Consider the following 19271-nt stretch of genomic DNA (forward strand, 5'->3'; position numbering starts at 1 on the left):
CATAAGCCCCCAAACTACAAAACTTTAAGAAAAACAACAGAGAAAAGCTTCAAGACAATGGTCTTGGCAATGATTTCTTGGAATATGACAGGCAACAAAAGAAAAAAAGATGCGAAACTCTAACTTTAAAACCTTTGTGCACTGAAAGTCAAAATCAAAAGAGAAAACAAAAGAGAGAAAAGGCAACTTAAAGAATGACAGAAAACATCTGCAAATCATATATACAATAAGGGGTTAACATCCAGAACATATAAAGGACTCCCACAACTCAACAACAACAAAAAAAAACATGATTAAAAACTGGGCAAAAGACTTGAACAGGCATTTCTCCAAAAACAATATACGGAATAGCCAACCGTCATATGAAAAGATCATCACTAATCTTATCATTAGCTCAACATCACTAATCTTAAAAGAAATACAAATCAAAACCACAATGAGATATTTTCACACTCATGAGGACAGCTACTGTCAGGAAAACAGAAAGTAAATGTCGGTGACGATGTGCAGCTGGAACCCTTGTACTGTTGATACGAAATGTGAAATGGTGCAAACAGTAGGGAAAACAGTATGGTGGGCCCTCAAAAAAACTGAAAACTAGAACCATCATACGACCCAGCAATTTTACTTCTGGGTATACACCCAAAAGAAGTGAAAGCAGAGTTTCAAAATGTATAACCCAGAGTTCCCATCATGGCTCAGTGGTTAACGAATCCAACTAGGAACCATGAGGTTGCTGGTTCAATCCCAGACCTCACTCAGTGGGTTAAGGATCTGGCGTTGCCATGCGCTGTGGTGTAGGTGGCAGATGCGGCTTGGATCCTGCGTTGCCATGGCTCTGGCATAGGCCAGCAGCAACAGCTCCGATTAGACCCCTAGCATGGGAACCTCATGTGCTACGGGTGCGGCCCTAGAAAAGACCAAAAACAAAAGTGATAGGATGATATTCTAGCTATTGGCAGACACCTGCTATATATCTAATATATACAGAAGCTCTACAGAAAAAAGAAAGCTAGTATAATATACTTCTACTGGATGGTACGCTACTAACACAATGCCAGTTTTTTATATTTACAGAGCTTTCTTACTCTCCAAACCAGGTCCAATAGAGAACACATTTGGGAATAGTAAGACTAAATGAGGCCATGTCATCTATAGAGTCACATCAGCCATAAATACGCAGTGTGCTGAAAGTATTCCTACGATCACATGCTATCAATCGGCCAGTGCAGTCTACAACTTCAATGTACTGCTAGCTAGCCAGCTAGATATGCCATTGAGGGGCCCTCAGAGGCCTGAACTCTCACTGAATCAACAAAAATTTAACACGTACATGATTTGAGGTTCTCCTCACTGATCCATTCCACTAACCTAGCAGAAGAAATAATGGCTCACCATCATTAAGACAGTCAATGCAAGGCGGTACATATAAGCAAAAAGCTGCAGACAAGATCTGAAATGAGCCAGAGGTTCCCTAACTGTTCTTAGTGCCCTGTGCTATTTGAAGAATGCATACTACTCTCCAGCTCTAGTTACTATTTATATAAAAGTTACACTGGTAAAATTACTATTTAGTAAACAACTAATTTGAAGGTGATTATCAATCTCCTCCAACATGGTTTCTGTACTATACGATTAGATTTACCACAGCCAAGGACTATAAAAATATTTTAAATTAAGGCATGAAAGCCTATCATTCATAACAAAATATCCACATCCTACTTACCTTCTGTATTACTGACTGTTGGTTCAGGAGTGATCCTCCCATCATGAACACTGGCGCCCTCCTCATCTGCATACATCGTATGGTCATCTTCCCTGTTTTCCGGCCACTGTGGCACCTCTCTTGTGTCTGTTGAGCAGCTACACACATCTTCATTCTTGTTGAAGTATCTCTGTAGCCATCCTGGCACAATATTCTTAACAGATTCTGTAACCCTGCTAAGAATGCCCTGTTGAGGGGAAAAACATGTAAGGCAGTTTTAGGAATTTCTCTTTTAAATAAGTACCTATTTACAGAAGGCCATACCAAGCATGTCTCCAACAATGTTTTCTAAAATTCAGTTACTTGAGTTAATGCTAAGTTAATGTATTTTACAAATTCTATAGACATGAAATTCCTACCTTTTTCTTTCTTCCATATGCATATGCATATGTCCATGAGTCAGTAACTGCCCCAAGTGGCCACAAGATTATTCTAATCTTTAAAAAAAAAACTCCAGGAGTTCCCATCGTGACGCAGTGGTTAACGAATCCGACTAGGAACCATGAGGTTGCGGGTTCAGTCCCTGCCCTTGCTCAGTGGGTTAAGGATCCGGCATTGCCGTGAGCTGTGGTGTAGGTTGCAGACACGGCTCAGATCCTGCGTTGCTGTGGCTCTGGCGTAGGCCGGTGGCTACAGCTCCGATTCGACCCCTAGCCTGGGAACCAAACAAACAAAAAAAAACTCCAATAGGCCATCAAAAAGCAACAAATTTTAGATTTAGTAATAAAATATGCACTAAAATGTTATAATCCCAAACGAAAGGCATCCATCTTGATCCCAGCACATTAAGAGAAGCAATATAAGCAATACTTTCAACAGTTTCCATAAGGAATTACTTTACTGTATAGTCTTTAAGAATAAAGTTTTTTGTTTTTGTTTTTTTGTCTTTTTAGGGCCGCACTTGCGGCATACGGAGATTCCCAAGCCAGAGGTCCAATTGGAGCTATAGCCACCGGCCTACACCACAGTCACAGCAACGCAAGATCTGAGCCGAGTCTGAGACCTACACCACAGCTCACGGCAACGCCAGATCCTTAACCTACTGAGCCAGGCCAGGGATCAAACCTGTGTCCTCACGGATGCTAGTCGGGTTCATTAACTGCTGAGCCACGATGGGAATTCCAAGAATGACGATTCAGACAAATAAAAATGAGAATTTTTTTAAAAGACAGGCAATAAGACAACTAATCGAACATAATAACCTTAAGACACAAACTAAGATTTTTTTGATGGTTAAAACTGCATTATACCAAATGTTGCCTGAAAAACCAAGAATTTTATTACAGTTTAAAGGCAGAAAAGGTGTGGCATAACAACTATCAATATTATTAACATTAATCACAGCTTTGCTACATGTCAGACACTGTTGTCAGCAGTTTATACATATTCAATTTAATCCTCACAATAATTTTATGAAATTGGCTTTAATAGTGCCACTTTATAGATGAAGAGAGACAATGAAGTGTAAGTCACCCAAGGTACAAACCCAAATGCTGTGGTCTATCTAGCAAACAGTAAAAGCATGGACTCTGGGACTGACAGGACCTGGGGGAAACATGAGTATCTCCCTGTACTCTTGATTTATTCTAGGTAAAATAAGAACACCACTTACTACTGAACAGGTGAATATTCAGTAGTAGTTATTCTAAATAGGAGCAGGATAACCCTGCTACTATTCCCTGATAGAATTATAACAAAGATCAAATGAAATAATATGAAAGCACTTCACAATTGACAAAATATAACAGAAACGTATATTGGTAATTTCACTAATGAGAAAAAAAAAAAGCTAGCAGAAACAACTTGGGGTGAGATAACCAGTAACCAGTTTTAGGCAATGATTTCCTTCACAGACTACCATTAGCAGGATTTCAGACAAAGTCACAGAAGAGGGAAAAAAAATGAATTGACAGGTACCAAAAAAAAAAAACAATCATTACCAGAATACATAAATCTACCCTGAAAGCAAACCCAAAACAAAGAGGCCTTGAAAAATCCTCTCAACAGAAATGATGGAAGACACCTCTGATACTGGGACTTGAATAGTATTTTCCTTACTGCTTGAAAAGATGTAGGTAACAACTGGGAAATAAGTAATTATTTTTCCTCCAAACAGAAATTTTGAACAGATCTAACATTGTAAGTTCTCTAGCAACACATGAAGCCAACTAGAATACTCATTACTGAAAAACACAAATACATATGTTGCCTTTTTTTATACTATTACATAGTATTAGTTCTTTTTGAAAGAAAGATTATATACCTACTCCAGGATTTAATATTTATAAAAACATCATATTTTTTGTTATTTATACTTAAATATTTATGTACTCCTCCCCATAGCCCAAAATACTTGAAGGTGATCTCAAGACATAGCTGAAGCAAAAAAGTAGGACATGCTTGATAAGAAGTGATAAGATAGCTAGAGCACTAAAGCAAAAATTTAGTACAAAATATATCTTTTGTTGACTTCCCTTAAGGTGTTTAGCTACTAAAAATATCAGACATTCCGTGATCCCTACTCACCTAAGGAGGCAAGTACAAAACAACTTAACACCATATTCAACCAAAGGTCACTTATATGATGGCCGTTAGGTATTGTGGAGAATTATGTAAAAAATGAACAGTCTCCTTTGTGGCTCAGCAGTAAAGAACCCAACTAGTATCCATGAGGGTGTGGGTTTGATTTCTGGCCCCGATAAGTGGGTTAAGGATCCCAAGTTGCCACAAGCTGCAGTGTAGGTTGCAGGCGCAGCTTGGCTCCCACGTTACTATGGCTGTGGTGTAGATCTGCAGCTGCAGCTCTGATTAGACCCCTAGCCTGGAAGCTTCCATATGCCACGGTGTGAACCCTAAAAAGACCAAAAAAAAAAAAAAAAAAGTCTATAATAAAGCTCATTCATTGCATTCATTAAAACTCATGAATTGCTTGGAGACCTTCTTTTCCAAACTAAAATGTAAGCAATTTATTTAACCTCAGCCCACAGCAACTTGGTACAACAAAATTTCAGTGAGAGAGGAATTATTAATGACACAATGAATGGAAGCATGAAGCACTTGACAATAAAAAGAAATACAGGTGATAAAATTGACCTGGAACCATTTATTAAAAAGAAATATCCTGGGAGTTCCCATCGTGGCTCAGTGGTTAACGAATCTGACTGGGAACCATGGGGTTGTGGCTTTGATCCCTGGCCTTGTTCTGCGGGTTAAGGATCTGGCATTGCCATAAGCTGTGGTGTAGGTCATATATACAGCTTGGATCTGGTATTGCTTTGGCTCTGGCGTGGGCTGGCAGCTGCAGCTCTGATTTGACCCCTAGCTTAGGAACCTCCATGTGCAGTGGGTGCGGCCCTCAGAAAGGCAAAAAAAAAAAAAAAAAGAAAGAAAGAAATATCCTGATACTTCAATATACCTCTATAGGGTTAATGACCTTAAGTCATCAAGAAAAGTTAAATTAAGACCAGTATCCCTAGCACTAGTGGTTCCCAAGATGTGGTCCCTTTATTATTTGTAATACCATCATCTTGGGTTTGTCCTAGCCGTACTATATTTAGGAGGTAGGGCTTACCTTTTTTAACAAACCCTCCCAAGTGATTCTGATACATTCTATAGTTTGAGGACCACCATTCTAATTCAAGAGATTAGGAAATGAGATACATTTCAAGAAATCACCATACATTTTAGGGAGAAAGTCCCTCTACAACAGGTGAATAAAATTAAATACACCTAAATCTCTTTTTTTTTTTTTTCCTTTTTAGGCCACCCAGAGGCACATGGAGTTCCCTAGCCAGGGATCAGATCCAAGCTGCAGTTGTAACCTATGCTGCAGCTGTGGCAATGCCAGATCGTTAACCCACAATACCAGGTCAGGGATCAAACTTGCATTCTAGCACTGCAGAAATGCTGCCGATCCCACTGGGCCACAGCGGGAATTCCTATATACTTAAAACTTTTCTCTTCTTTTTTTTTTTTTTTTGTCTTTTTAGGGCCAAACCTACAGCATATGAAGGTTCCCAGGCTAGGGGTCGAATCAGAGCTATAGCTGCCAGCCTACACTACAGCCACAGCAACACCAGATCCGAGCCAGGTCTACGACCTACATCACAGCTCATAGCAATGCTGGACTCTTAACCCATTGAGCAAGGCCAAGGATGGAACCCACATCCTCATGGATACTAGTCGGGTTTGTTAACCACCAAACCACAATGGGAACTCCTCTTTTTTTTTCTTTTTAGGGCTGAACCTGCAGCATATGGAAGTTCCCAGCCGAGGGGTCGAATCGGAGCTACAGCTGCCGGACTACACCATAGCTGCCAGCCTACACTACAGCCACAGCAACACAGGATCCGAACAAGGTCTGCAACCCACGCCAGAGCTCATGGCAATGCTGGATCCTTAACCTAGCAAGCAAGGGCAGAGATCGAACTCGAGCCCCTATGGATACTTGTCGGGTTCATTTCCGCTACACAGCAACAGGATCCCCCTTTAAACTTAATATTCAGTTATCTGAAAAACATACATGCAGAACACTAGTCAGACAATAATTAAAATCTATTAAACTAAAATGGAGTTCCCGTCATGGCTCAGTGGTTAACGAATCCGACTAGGAACCATGAGGCTGTGGGTTCGATCCCTGCCCTTGCTCAGTGGGTTAACGATCCGGCGTTGCCATGAGCTGTGGTGTAGGCTGCAGATTTGGCTTGGATCCCACGTTGCTGTTGTTATGGTGTAGGCCAGCAGCTACAGCTCCGATTAGACCCCTAGCCTAGGAACCTCCATATGCCGTGGGAACGGCCCAAGAAATGGCAAAAAGACAAAAAAAACCTCTAAAATGAATCAGAGGAGTTTCCATTGTGACTCAGTGGTAATAAACCCAACTGGTATCCATGAGGAGGTAGGTTCAATGCCTGGCCTTGATCAGTGGTTTAAGGATCCAGTGTTGTGATGCGCTGCAGTACAGGTCACAGATGCAGCTTGGATCTGGCATTGCTGTGGCTGTGGCACAGACAGGCAGCTATAGCTCTGATTTCCTCACCTGGGAACTTTCTTATGCCGCAGGTACGGCCCTAAAAAGACAAAAGATAAAATAAAAAAATAATGAATCAGAAAAACAAATCTTACAGTGGACTGTGCTGAATACAATGTGGTTTATATAACTATTTCCCCAGTGTTCCTCAAACTTTAGCCATGATTTTTACCTGAAATATGATTGGTTTTCTTTCTAACTACTTATTTCTCTTAGTAAACTTAGCAATAAAACTATCAAACCAGATGTGACACTGTACTGGTTTTCACTTGCCCTTCCCTGACTCCATTCTTGACTGGCTGTCTCACCCAAGCCGCTTCTGGTAGGACTGGCCTATCAGAGATCTTGGAGGATATGGGCGGATGGAAGGAAACTCCCTCTCTGCTCAGTGCCCCAACTCTAAAACTACAGCTCCTGCCAAGCAGCCCTTCCCCCACTCCAGTTACCCCATTTCTTCCCTTTATCCATCTAGTCCTACGGATGGGAGCAGCCTCCTACTATTGGTAGTCTCTGGGCATCCCACTATCCTACATGCGTTCCTTTAACCACCAGCATAACTCCGTGTAGATACGTCCTTCAAAATATCTCAGCTGAACCATCCACAGTGAACCAGTTCTAGCTGAGTCCTTAACTGATCCAGCAGTGTACTTGTTAAATTTGTTTTCTAATTAACTTGAAAATTAACGAGTCAGTCCATTATCAGATTCATTTCTTTAGCCACAATGGACACTGTGCCACACTTGGGGAAGTACTCACATTATCTAAAAGTTATATCCAACCTTTATCTCCGTAAAGCAGTACATAAATGGACCAGGAAAGAGGCTTATCCTGGTGAATAATTTAGAATCTTAATCTAACTCATAGAGGTAAAGGCAAACATTGCTTTTCTTCATTCAATTCATTTCATCAGTATTTACTGATTACACACTACATATCTGGCAAGAATACTGGATATGGCAGGCAACAAGTTCCTGCCCTTTTAGAGATTAGAGTTTAAGTTACAGAGACAAACCAACTAGTATAATATGTAATACATAATACTGTGATTCAGTGCTAAGGCCAATAATAAAGCGGGGAAGTAAAATGGGAATGGTTGTTTAAAATAGGCAAAGACCTGGAAAAAAAAGTGAGGAATGAGCCATGTACATTTCTAGTATCTCTACTAGAAATGCACATGTATGTTCCAGTATCTCCAATAGTCTTATAGACTGAGGAAACAAAGTGCAAAGACTCAAATGTAGGAGTGTCCTTGGTACATGCTGCCCAAGCTTCTGATAATCTTGTTCATAAATGGGAATCTAACAGACCTGAAATAACTATTTAAATCCTTCACAATTCCCCTTTATTCATGTGTTGTGTGCATGTGTATGTGTGAGTATTTATGTGTAATCTTTTGTTCTGTGGCTCTTCTAGTCACTATAAAAGGACTAAAATATTGGTTCTCAAATTGGAGTCTTCGGACCAGCAGAGTAGGTGTTTAAAGACAAGGGCGTTAGAAACGCAAATTTCTGGAGTTCCCGTCGTGGTGCGGTGGTTAACGAATCCGACTAGAAACCATGAGGTGGCGGGTTCGGTCCCTGCCCTTGCTCAGTGGGTTATCGATCCGGCGTTGCCGTGAGCTGTGGTGTAGGTTGCAGACGTGGCTCGGATCCCGCGTTGCTGTGGCTCTGGCGTAGGCCAGTGGCTACAGCTCCGATTCGACCCCTAGCCTGGGAGCCTCCATATGCCGCGGGAGCGGCCCAAAGAAATAGCAAAAAGACAAAAAAAAAAAAAAGAAACGCAAATTTCTTTTAACAAGTTCTAGAGGTGATTCTTATGCAAATTAAAATTTGAGAACTACTGTACTAAAATCATCTAAAGACTCAGTGACAGGTTTCCCAATTAAGGCCATGATAAACATAACCCTGATTATAAGCTTAATTACAAAATATACTATTTCCATGATCATCTCATTATCAAATATGTCATACCATTATACCAACTTTTATAAACATCTACTTTATAGAAGTAAACAGAAGTAAAACATGAAAGTGTACCTTTGTAGTTCCCACTGTGGCAGCACAATGGGTTAAGAATCTTTGGAGTTCCCGCTGTGGCACAATGGGTTAAGGATCCAACTGCAGCAGCTCAGGTAGCTGAAGGGGTGAAGGTTCGATCCCCGGCCCATCGCAGAAGGTTAAAGGATCCAGTGTTGCCACAGCTGCAGCACAGGTCCCAGCTGCAGCTCGGATTCAATCCCAAGCCCAGGGAACTTCCATATGGCGCAGATGCAGCCATAAAAAAAAAATAAAATAAAAAGCCTACCTTTGAATCTATTTTATTTCCAGTTAAAGACATAACAACTTACAGCAAATAACCAACTACCAGATATTAGAAGTTTAAAAAACTGCTAGGGAAAAGAAATTTCCCAGTGATGCAAAGAATGGGGTAGACTGTGAGGTAAGTCTCTCAAATAGATTTGGACGCATCTTCCCCGGCTGGCAATTTTTATGAGCTTCCAAGTACTTCCACCACTAATGGACAACTGAGAAAGAGCAAAGGGAGCTGGAAAAGTGAAGACATAACTTTCTTATGGGAGAAAAGGTTCCTTTGATTCCATTACCAAAGAAGTTCTATCTTTTCAGGAGTTATGGAGATAACATGCATCAGGTCTTTGTAGGAATGGGGCAAATCAGCTTCCTATATGCACCTGAAGAAATAACGTCTTACGATATTAAACCAACAAACAGAGGTACACTGAGTAAAGGTCTACTAAGGAGTGAATACTCAAGTCCTACTCTACCAGATTAGCTTCCTTCCTTTTTTCAGAGGCTTCCTTTAAGCATAATTGCATCACTCTAACTTGATGTTTTCCTTAAAGAGAACCTCTGATCCTCCCATTTGGGACAGTCAGTCACTCGCTTACATGCACCAACAGTGCACTGTACTGCCTACATGATAGCAATCTATCAAATGGAATGTTAATGACAGTCTATCACCTCCACTAGACTCTCCATCAGCTCTGTGAAGGCAGGAACAGGTCTGTACAGTGCACAGATTAGCTGGCGCATGACTAATTTATCTACAACTGCACTCACCTCAACCAACTTCTTATTCTCACATATGAAAATGCCGTAACAAGTTTCAAAAAAGGACATCATTAATTCTAGAAATCAAAAAATTAGTAATAGGAGTTCCCATCATGACACAGCAGAAATGAATCCAACTAGGAAACAGGAGGTTGTGGGTTCAATTCCTGGCCTCGCTCAGTGAGTTAAGGATCTGGTGTTGCCATGAGTTGTGGTGTACGTCGCAGACGGGCTCAGATCCTGCATTGCTGTGGCTGTGGTGTAGGCTGGTGGCTGTAGCGTAGGTCAGCAGCTGCAGCTCCGATTTGACCCCTTGCCTGGGAACCTCCATATGCCTCGGGTGCAGCCCTAAAAAGCAAAAAAAAAAAAAAAAAAAAGAACAATACATTTGCTTGATATAACTGTTTAGGCTTAAGCAAATATTATTTTTGTTGCCACACTAATAGACCTTCCCTCCAAAAAAGCAACCTGTGCAGCTATCCAAGAACATGGGAAAACTGAACTATTTTCTGAAATAGTAACACAAAGCCAACCAACTGAAGAGAAGCAGAAAGTCTGGCCAAAGAAGAAAATGTAATCAAACTCTTAGGAAAACCAACAAAACAAAGGGAGGAATTGAAATCTTAAAAATACTCCTTGTAGCCCTAAAGCAAAGTTTACACCAGATGATCCTAAGTAATGAAGTTAAATTTAAGAATTAGAGGAGTGAATCTTTAAACCTGGACTCATTAAAATGATCAGATTTTTTTTTCTCCAACAAAAAAAGGTTCCACATTTGTCAAAACATGGCCAAAAAACAAAAACAAAAAACAAAAAGAAACATCAAAAATGCCACTGAGATTCAGAATAAACATTCAATTTATAGGCCAGAGGTAAATTCAATACTATACACATATTAAGCACATTCAATTTACAAGGTACTGTGAATATATTGGTTTTTTGAATTCTCTTACTTAACCTGCATGTGAGAGTTAATGAAAGAAGGCTGAGGTGGGTCAAAGCTCTTCCACAGTCCTAACTCAGAACACATTATAATGAAAAAGAAATTCCTTTCCTATGCATCCTCTCACCATTCTAATCTCAGAATAACCAAAGACATCTCTTCTCTACAGCCAGCTCCTTACCATTACCATACAGCCTCCCTTCTTATATAAAGCTATCTATTCCTCTTAGTTTTCTTGACTTCAGTTCTATTCAACTTTCTTTTCTTCAAATTATTAAAATTAGTATTCAGATTATAAAATCTTTCTCACATGACTCTACTGGATCTCTAACTATGTATATCAAACATAATCCACTTTTGCTTTAAAGGTTCTAGAGCCCTATTCTCCCAGAATACCCTGCTGTTTTGATTTCTACCTGCTCTTTCAGCTGCCTTTATTTTGTTGAGACTTGTCACTGACCCTTAGTTTTCTTTCAGGGTTCTATGAACTCTCTCCCCACCTACTCACCTCCTGTGTTAGCAGGCTCTGCTTTCCATACCTTTTTGGGAGTCTCAGTTCACACAGATTCCCTAATCAGTTTTCCCCCTGCTGTGTCCAAGCCCCAGTGAAGAACAACAAGGGAAGAAGAACAGTGAAGAGGAACTCCAGACTTCACGTGAAATATCTAACCATAAAAAAATCTTAAACACTAAAGAGTAAAAACAGATGCTACTTTAGTCTTCCAGTAACTTCCGAGTTTTTAAATATATCCATTCTAACATCACTTATAACAATGCATCTCCACTATAAAGTATTCAAATACTAAGGCAGTTACATTGAATCTAAATCTCAGCAATCGGATTTTAACCTGTTTTTAACACATTCTACAACCTACAGATAGTCATTCAGCAGCCAACCTTTCCCAGTCCAAATCTTTCAAGCCACTTAAAATCCATACTTTATACTTTTCATTTCTCTTAACTTCAAGAGTTAAGTTGAAAAACATGACCATAAAAGCTATTCCAGCTAAAAAAAATTTAAAACTACAACTGGCCACAATTTTCAACCTCCTTTAAGATTCTCTAACACTAATTCAGAAGGAGAAAGATGACCAGGCTTAGTCTCTTATTTTTAGTGATCCATATGATAGAGATGGGATTAATAATTAAACAACCAGGACAAAAAAAAGAGTCCCTAAAAGACCTTTCAAACTAGCAACAGGAGACCCAATAAGAGCCTAAAATAATTTAACCCACTAAAATAAAAGTTACCTCCAAGATACTGCCACTTTCCTTTCACAATCTGAAAACTGGATGTATAAGTTTACTCCAGGAGTTCCTGTTTTGGTTCGGCGGTTAACAAACACAATAGTATCCAGGAGGAAACAAGTTCAATCCCTGGCCTCGCTCAGTGGGTTAAGGATCCAGCATTGCCATGAGCTGTGGTGTAGGTCACAGACTCGGCTCGGATTTTGGCGTTGCTATGGCTGTGGAGTAGGGTGGCAGCTGTAGCTCCAATTCGACCCCTAGCCTGGGAACTTCCATTTGCCTTGGCTGTGGCCCTAAAGAGACAAAAAAAAAAAAAAAAATTAATTAAATAAATAAAAATAAAAGTTTACTCCATAAATCACAAGCAAATGGGCAGGGAAACTAAAACATTTATAGACAGAAGGCATTCTACCATCATGTGTATAACAATAAATTCAGTAAATTGCATCTAGTGGCAAGACTTTCACCCTGGCTTCCCAACACAGAAGATTTCTTTAAAAATATTTTACAACCATAACCATAAACTAAGTAACTACAAATAAAACATTTTTGAAAATACAAGGCCATTACATCTTTCAAATGATATTTTGTGCCTAATGAAAATGGTGTTAATTAGTGACATCAGACCAAAGTCTTCATTTTACTTCAAACTAACAGATAATTGCCTCCTCAGAGGACTTTCCAGGAAATGGAGACAACACCTGGGCTTTTGTTGTCATTAGCTCAGAAAAATTGGTGAGTAAACTGATAAACTGTAACACACAAGGGCCTCCCATCACAAAAAACCTACCCTGCATTAAACAATTTAATACTTCGATTTATTTTCCCATATAATTAAATGACTGGCATTTCTATGAGGAAAACACATTAAAAATAAGTCTATAAGGGAGTTCCCATCGTGGCGCAGTGGAAACGAGTCCTGACTAGGAACAATGAGGTTGTAGGTTTGATCCCTGGCCTCGCTCAGTGGGTTAAGGATTCAGCGTTGCCATGAGCTGTGGTGTAGGTCGGGAGATGTGGCTTGGATCTGGCATTGCTGTGGCTGTGGCGTAGGCCAGCAGCTACAGCTCTGATTTGACCACTAGCCTGGGAACCTTCATATGCCATGGGTGTGGCCCTAAAAAGACAGAAAGACAAAAATAATAAGTCTCTGAGAGGATAGTTTAAGGTATGGCCTCATCATTCAGGAAATCCTACTAGTAACCATGAGGTGGTGGGTTCCACCCCTGGCCTCACTCAGTGGGTTCAGCGTTGCCATGAGCTGTGGTGTAGGCCGGCAGATGTAGCTCCAATTCAGCCCCAGCCTGGGAACCTCCATATGCCTCCAGTACGGCCCTAAAAAGCAAAACAACAACAACAAAAAAAGAAGATTTTTACTTTTTTTTAAAAAGATTATAAAAACACAACAGAGAATTCCTGTCATGGCTCAGCAGAAACAAACCCGACTAGTATCCATGAGTACATGGATTCGATCCCTGGCCTCACTCAGTGAGTTAAGGATCCAGAGCTATCATGAGCTGTGGTGTGGGTTGAAGACGCAGCTTGGATCTGGCACTGCTGTGGTGTAGAGCAGCGACTACAGCGCACCGATTTCACCCCTTGCCTGGAAACTTCCATATGCCTTGGGTGTGAAAAAACAAACAAACAAAACAGAACCTGCAGCAACAAAATCTAAGATATTTACTATCTGTCCCTTTACAGAAAGTTTGCAGACCCCTGATCTAAGCTACTGAATAAAGGGGTTTTCGTCCCCCCTTTTTTGATATAGCTAAATGCAGAAACTGACTTGTAAGACAAATTATAGGAAGAAAAAAATTAATCAATTCTCTCAGTTCCCAACCAGAGGACAAAAACCTCTGAAGCATGCTCCCCAACTCCCACCAAAAAAAGGGCAAAAATGAGTAATTCCCCTCTCACCAGGAGATGGCAGTAGATTCCTGCAGAGGCAAGATTCTGATTTGCCCATGGGCTCAAGTGGTAGCTATTAAAAAAGCAGCATGACCTCTCCAAAGCTGACTTTCTGGGCCTGACAATCCGTACAAAAAGGAAATGAAAAAGGATACTGAACAGGTGGCAAGAACTAACCACATCTTCTGTAGCGACCTGTTCAAGCCCAAGTAAAAAAAATGGCACCATTTCCTAAATGCACCTGGGACAGGAAAGGAGGCAAGTGGAAATGATGACTTATTCATTCAGTGCTGTTCTTCACTTTTGCTTCTACAATTCTTAAGTTACTACCTTTCAGTTAGTTGAGTAAGACAATAGATTTTTACCTCCACAACTTCAAGAAAATGCCATTTTAAAGATCAGAAGTTAAAAGGAAAAAGTGTAAACTTGAAATATATCTCAGCTGAGCTAAACCAGAAGTCAAAACAGGAAATTACAAGTCAGTTGAACACATGCAAAAGTTGTACGTTCTGTGTGACTGGGCAAGCCAGTTGGCCTGAAAGGTGATGACAAATATCCATTAACTAACAGTGCCAGATCTCCCATTCTTATTCCAACCCTCTACTACACAACCAAAAACTTCATTTTTGCCCAGAAACCACTGGACACTTAATCAAATAACATTAGTATAAAACATGCCATGTCATGAAGCTCCTTGCTATTCATGATGACTCAGCAGCTGCTGCAAAACATAGAGGTGACAGCCCAGGAAAGCTGACAGCAAGCAGGTAGTCCATAATCCACAAAAGTTCCAGTAAGCACTAAAGAAAGTCTTGAAGATTTTAAAAATCGTTAAATTAAATAGAATATTCTTTTGTATATTCCCAGATACTTTTCTTTGGTAGTATCTGCCAATACTAACACAATGTATCTGCAATGTTAATCAAGAAACCGCCAAACATCTTTAATCCCAATTCAAAACCTAAAAATGTTCTTTCTTTTTCAATCAGATGGCTCACGCAAATAGCTGAAAGTATTTCAGAGAGGGCGACATGATAAATGATCAAGCTCTAACACAAAACTGCAGAGTCTGAAATCCTATCAGCTCTAAGACAATTTGGATCATAGGTGTTAAATGTTGTTAAGGCATCACCTTCCCCCAAATCAGATTTTTCTCTAAGTACATTTAAAAATAAAGTGCGGTTATAGTTTTTGCTACCTGGAATATATGAGTTCTTCTCTACACTCTGCCCACATCATCCAGTGATCTGTATTTACAACATATCATTTTTTTATGTAGAAACTTTAAGGAGATGTAAGAAAGCACTGAAAGACATTTATTCCTCAGGAAAAACAGAAAGCATGTGTCTAAATTCCACTCTCCAAAAGGATTAGGTTAAATGGCCAGTCCTGTGACCTGAATTTTAATCTCAAATCTGTCTGCAAGTACCCCTGCTCCTCACAAAGAAATCTAAAAACCAAGCACTCCTGGTATATATCTGGGGGACAACTGGTGGTGGGAGCTAACAATAATGCCAAGGCTTATAACCATTAGTAGAAAGATACTTACTATTATAACCCAGTTTTTACTGTTAAGAAATTTCTCCCAAATCTTTATTTTTAAAATTCTGTTTTTTCATGATACAATTTACCACCACTAAACATGTCAAAGTGCTCATATTCATTATCATCCACAACACAGCAATCTAGGAAGTCTGCCTTCAACAGGACGCAACAAGTTTTCAGACCCTTTTGCCATACTTTAGTTTTTTTACAGGTTTAAGACATATACTTCCCACCGAGAAATTTTAAAGGGCCTTTTATTAGAATATTTAACATTTTCCTACTCAATTCCCATAACAAACAATTAACAGCTAAAAAGCAGAATTTTCTCAGACTCTAACATCTCAGTTACAATTAGACTAAACCCCTGTTCATAATTTCGAGCGCCCACGAGTACACAAGGTGACTAAATTATAAGACCACCAATATTCCTAGACTATTAAAAAGTACCTGAACTTCCTAAAGTACGTCCCATAATATTAAAATATTTTGTGCATGAGATGAGAACTGGAGTTCCGGTCAACTGTGCGCAATGGCCAATTCTAGCCTCCAAAATAAAAAGGGGAGGGGTGGACATAGTGGGGAGGGAAGAGTCTTGCGACGGAAAAAAGACGTAAGTGCGGAGAGGGACTTTCAAAATGCCCCGGTGCCACTAACTATAACCCGGTTAAGAAAACAAAAATCTAAGTCAACGCTCTCAGATCGGGAGGCACCCGGGAAGGGGAGATGGAGAATTAACTAATAGGTTGAGAGTAACTTCTTCCACTTGCCGTTTAACAGCGCCCCCCACCACCACCAACCCCCGGGGGCCCCAGAGGCCGATACCCCAGGGCAGCCCCCTCCCCACTCACGCTGAAACGCGGGAGACTAGAAAATATCAAACGTAGGGGCCTCCAGCCACATCTTTTCCTTTCTCCCATCCAGAAGACGTGGGTAACACCCTCACACCCCCAATCCCCGCCAAAAACGAAAGAATCCTAGGCCCGTCGTGGCCTAGGATTTCTGTTCCCGCCCTGCGCCGGTCGGGGGAAAGCCCCAGGCTAAGAGGGCTGGGGAGAGGCGGCCCGAACCACACGTGTGCGCCGCAAGATTGGCCTGTCTCAGCCCACTTCCCGTCGCCACCCCAGCGGCCCGAGCTCCCGCCGCCCTGCTCGGGCCTTCGCTCAGGCCCTCCCGTCCGCTCCACGTGGGGCCCCGGACCCCTCACGCCCGTTCCCTCCCCACCCCAGTGCCCGACCCGCTAGGCCCCCGAGGCGCCGGGGTCCCGTACCTGGTGCTGTTGTCGCCCCTGCTGGTAAGGCTTAATTGGCCCCTGGTGGCAACGCCGCGTCCGGATCTTGCCGCCACCGCCCCCTCCTAAGCCTCCGGCTCCCGAGGCCATGGCGGAGCCTCCGCGGCTTCCCCCTGAGGAGCGGGTTAGGGGGCGGGAGAGGCAGAGGCGGCCTTGAGGCCCCCCCCGCCCGGCCCCAGCCCAAAAGTCCGTCCGCGCTGCCCACACAGTGGGTCACAGGCACACCAGGAACCGCGGGTCTGCGAGCAGGAGCCGAGAGAGAATGCGCGCTGGCGGCAGCGAAGGGGGTGGCGGCGACACAGGCCGAGGACCTGGCTCCCGTCCGGCAGCCTCCCGCGGACCCCCGCCTCTGTGTATGTCACCGTCTCTATGGAGATTCTCCGCGAGGACAACACAAGAGGTTCCAAGCGCTGCTTAGGCCTAACGCGACCGCCGGCTGACGGGGATTCTTCTTCCGTCGCCCTAGCCGTAGCTGCCGCAGTTGAAGCCGCCGGCGCCGCCCGCCTACCCCTCCCCTTTGCGCACAGCGCCCGCCCCGCCGTCGTCGTCGTCGTCCCTGCAATCGCCGCTGTTGCGTCTATTACCGCTACTAAGGCCGCCGCTGCGGTCGCGAGCCAGGACGCCGTCACTAGTCAGCGCGCGACGAGTTTGCATCATCACGATGTGACCAGGTGATAGGCTGGGAGGTGGGAAGGGCTAGTCGAGCCCGCGCTCTCAGCCGCGCGGGCCGCTGGGAAACGTAGTTCAACGGAAGGAGGCGCGTGCTCAGAACGGAGGACGCGGAAGGAGAGCGGCGGTTCCCTGCAGAGGCACAAAGCCAGGGGTTCCGTTCCTTTTAACTGCTCTTGATTCTAAACTTTGAAAGAGGCATTTAACACAAACGGTAACCTCCTTCCCACTTTCCTTCTCTGGAATGGTAAAGCGGGAAGAAAGTAAGCACATAGTAAAATCACAGAGAGAAGCTAACAATATCTTATAAAAAGAAAAAAACTGGTTGAAAAGACAGTGTCTATGATCTTTAAGCCTAAAACAGAATTAGCAAATATATACAGTTTCATTAATGTCCGTTACAATAAGGGCTTTGTTGTCAAACACACAAGTGCTGTCTGGCTCCACCACTTAAGTTTGACCTTGAAGTCAAAACCTTCCGCCCCTATAAAATGGGAACTTTAAAATCCAGCTTATACAGCTGTTGCGATCATCTACGTGGAGCACTTAGTGTATTTCCTGGCATGCAAGAGATGCAATAAATGGTTACGGTGATCACCTACAGCAGTCAAGCTCACGTTAGAGGTAAGCCGTATATTACCAGTAATAAAAGTATACATATATTTGCTCCAAATAGAAGGCATTATATTTAGCAAAGTGAAAAGTGAGTTAGGCTCAAAGACTTAATCCACAAAGTATAGCGATTTTTAAAAGTTGACCGTTAGAAAGATCTGGGTGATCACGTGCGCCAGCCCTCATTCAACGGACAAGACGGGGTTCCGGAGAATTTAGTCGACATATTGGAGGACACTGAACTGGGCAGTCAAAGCCAGGACTATAACCCAACTTTTCTGTAGGAGTTGAAACAAGTAACCAAGTGATTAGAAAGAAAATCTACTTCTGTGAAAACACATGGGCTTAATGTTCCATTTGAGACAATTGATTTTAAAGCTTATAAATAGCTTTGGATTCAAATAAACTTAATTTTAAATCTATCACTTACTAGCTGTGTAGCCTTGGGTAAGTTACTGATCCTCTTTCTACGCTTCAGTTTCCTCATCTGCAAATAGAATGAATATTAACCTCAACAAGTTGGTGGTTCTGGTGAAAGGATTAATATACATAATTCATAATAACTGCTTAGACAGAAAGCATCTAATATCATCCAGTTATCTGATACAAATAATTAACCTCAAGACTTTTATACCATCTCTACCACCAAATTGCATGATTCCAATCGCTATATAAATCATATAAGTCAAAAGGTGAAGCCAAACTTAAGCAGTACCTTAGAATTTGCAGCATCTTCCAGCATAGGCTGACAGAACAAATGGCATCTCTGACCTTATCACCACCAAGACTATAAAAAGTTCCCAAATATGATGGACAAAATTAATCTACTTCCTTTTGTGCTTCCATTTTATACCTTCATGCCCCAACTCCACCACTAACTTCTCACTAGACTCTCCAGGTACACAAGCTCTTTCCCCAGAGGCACCTCATCCTTTAATACAATTGTTTGTCTTTCGCAATTCTTAGCTAGGTATGTGACAAGCAAAGTAGTCATTCCTAAAAAGCTTTAATACCCAGGAAAGATCTGTACCTGAATCTTTACTTGCATGACGTAAATAGAAGATTGAACTGTAGCCGCATCCCATTTGCCCCTTTCACCCTACTAAACTCAGAATCCAGCACAGGAGTGTGAATGGGGACTCAAAAATCATTCCTTTCTTGGAGGCTGTTCTTTGGTGTTTGGGACAGCATTCATA

The 19271-nt window shown here is 41.8% G+C and overlaps 1 protein-coding gene across 13 annotated transcripts in view; it reads right to left on the bottom strand.

Moving 5' to 3' along the window:
- NUP153 (nucleoporin 153) overlaps positions 1 to 19271 on the bottom strand; it is an 88700-nt gene that overhangs the window by 55348 nt on the left and 14081 nt on the right. For 5 of the 13 annotated variants that reach the window (XM_084967449.1, XM_084967446.1, XM_084967450.1 and 2 more), the window contains one exon: positions 1727 to 1952. In XM_084967449.1, coding sequence (XP_084823575.1) covers positions 1727 to 1802 — 76 coding nt within the window. In that variant the 5' untranslated portion in view covers positions 1803 to 1952. Of the gene's footprint in view, positions 1 to 1726; positions 1953 to 16354; positions 16683 to 16773; positions 17429 to 19271 lie in introns of those variants that run through there. The other 8 variants (XM_084967443.1, XM_013977457.3, XM_013977453.3 and 5 more) reach the window with 5 other exon arrangements.

The sequence above is a fragment of the Sus scrofa genome, chromosome 7 (genome assembly GCF_054392235.1).
Source record: "Sus scrofa isolate SSC_HxYL_T2T_F1_AM1 chromosome 7, Sscrofa_HxYL_maternal_Yorkshire_Landrace_v2.0, whole genome shotgun sequence".
Classification (NCBI taxonomy): Eukaryota; Metazoa; Chordata; class Mammalia; order Artiodactyla; family Suidae; genus Sus; species Sus scrofa.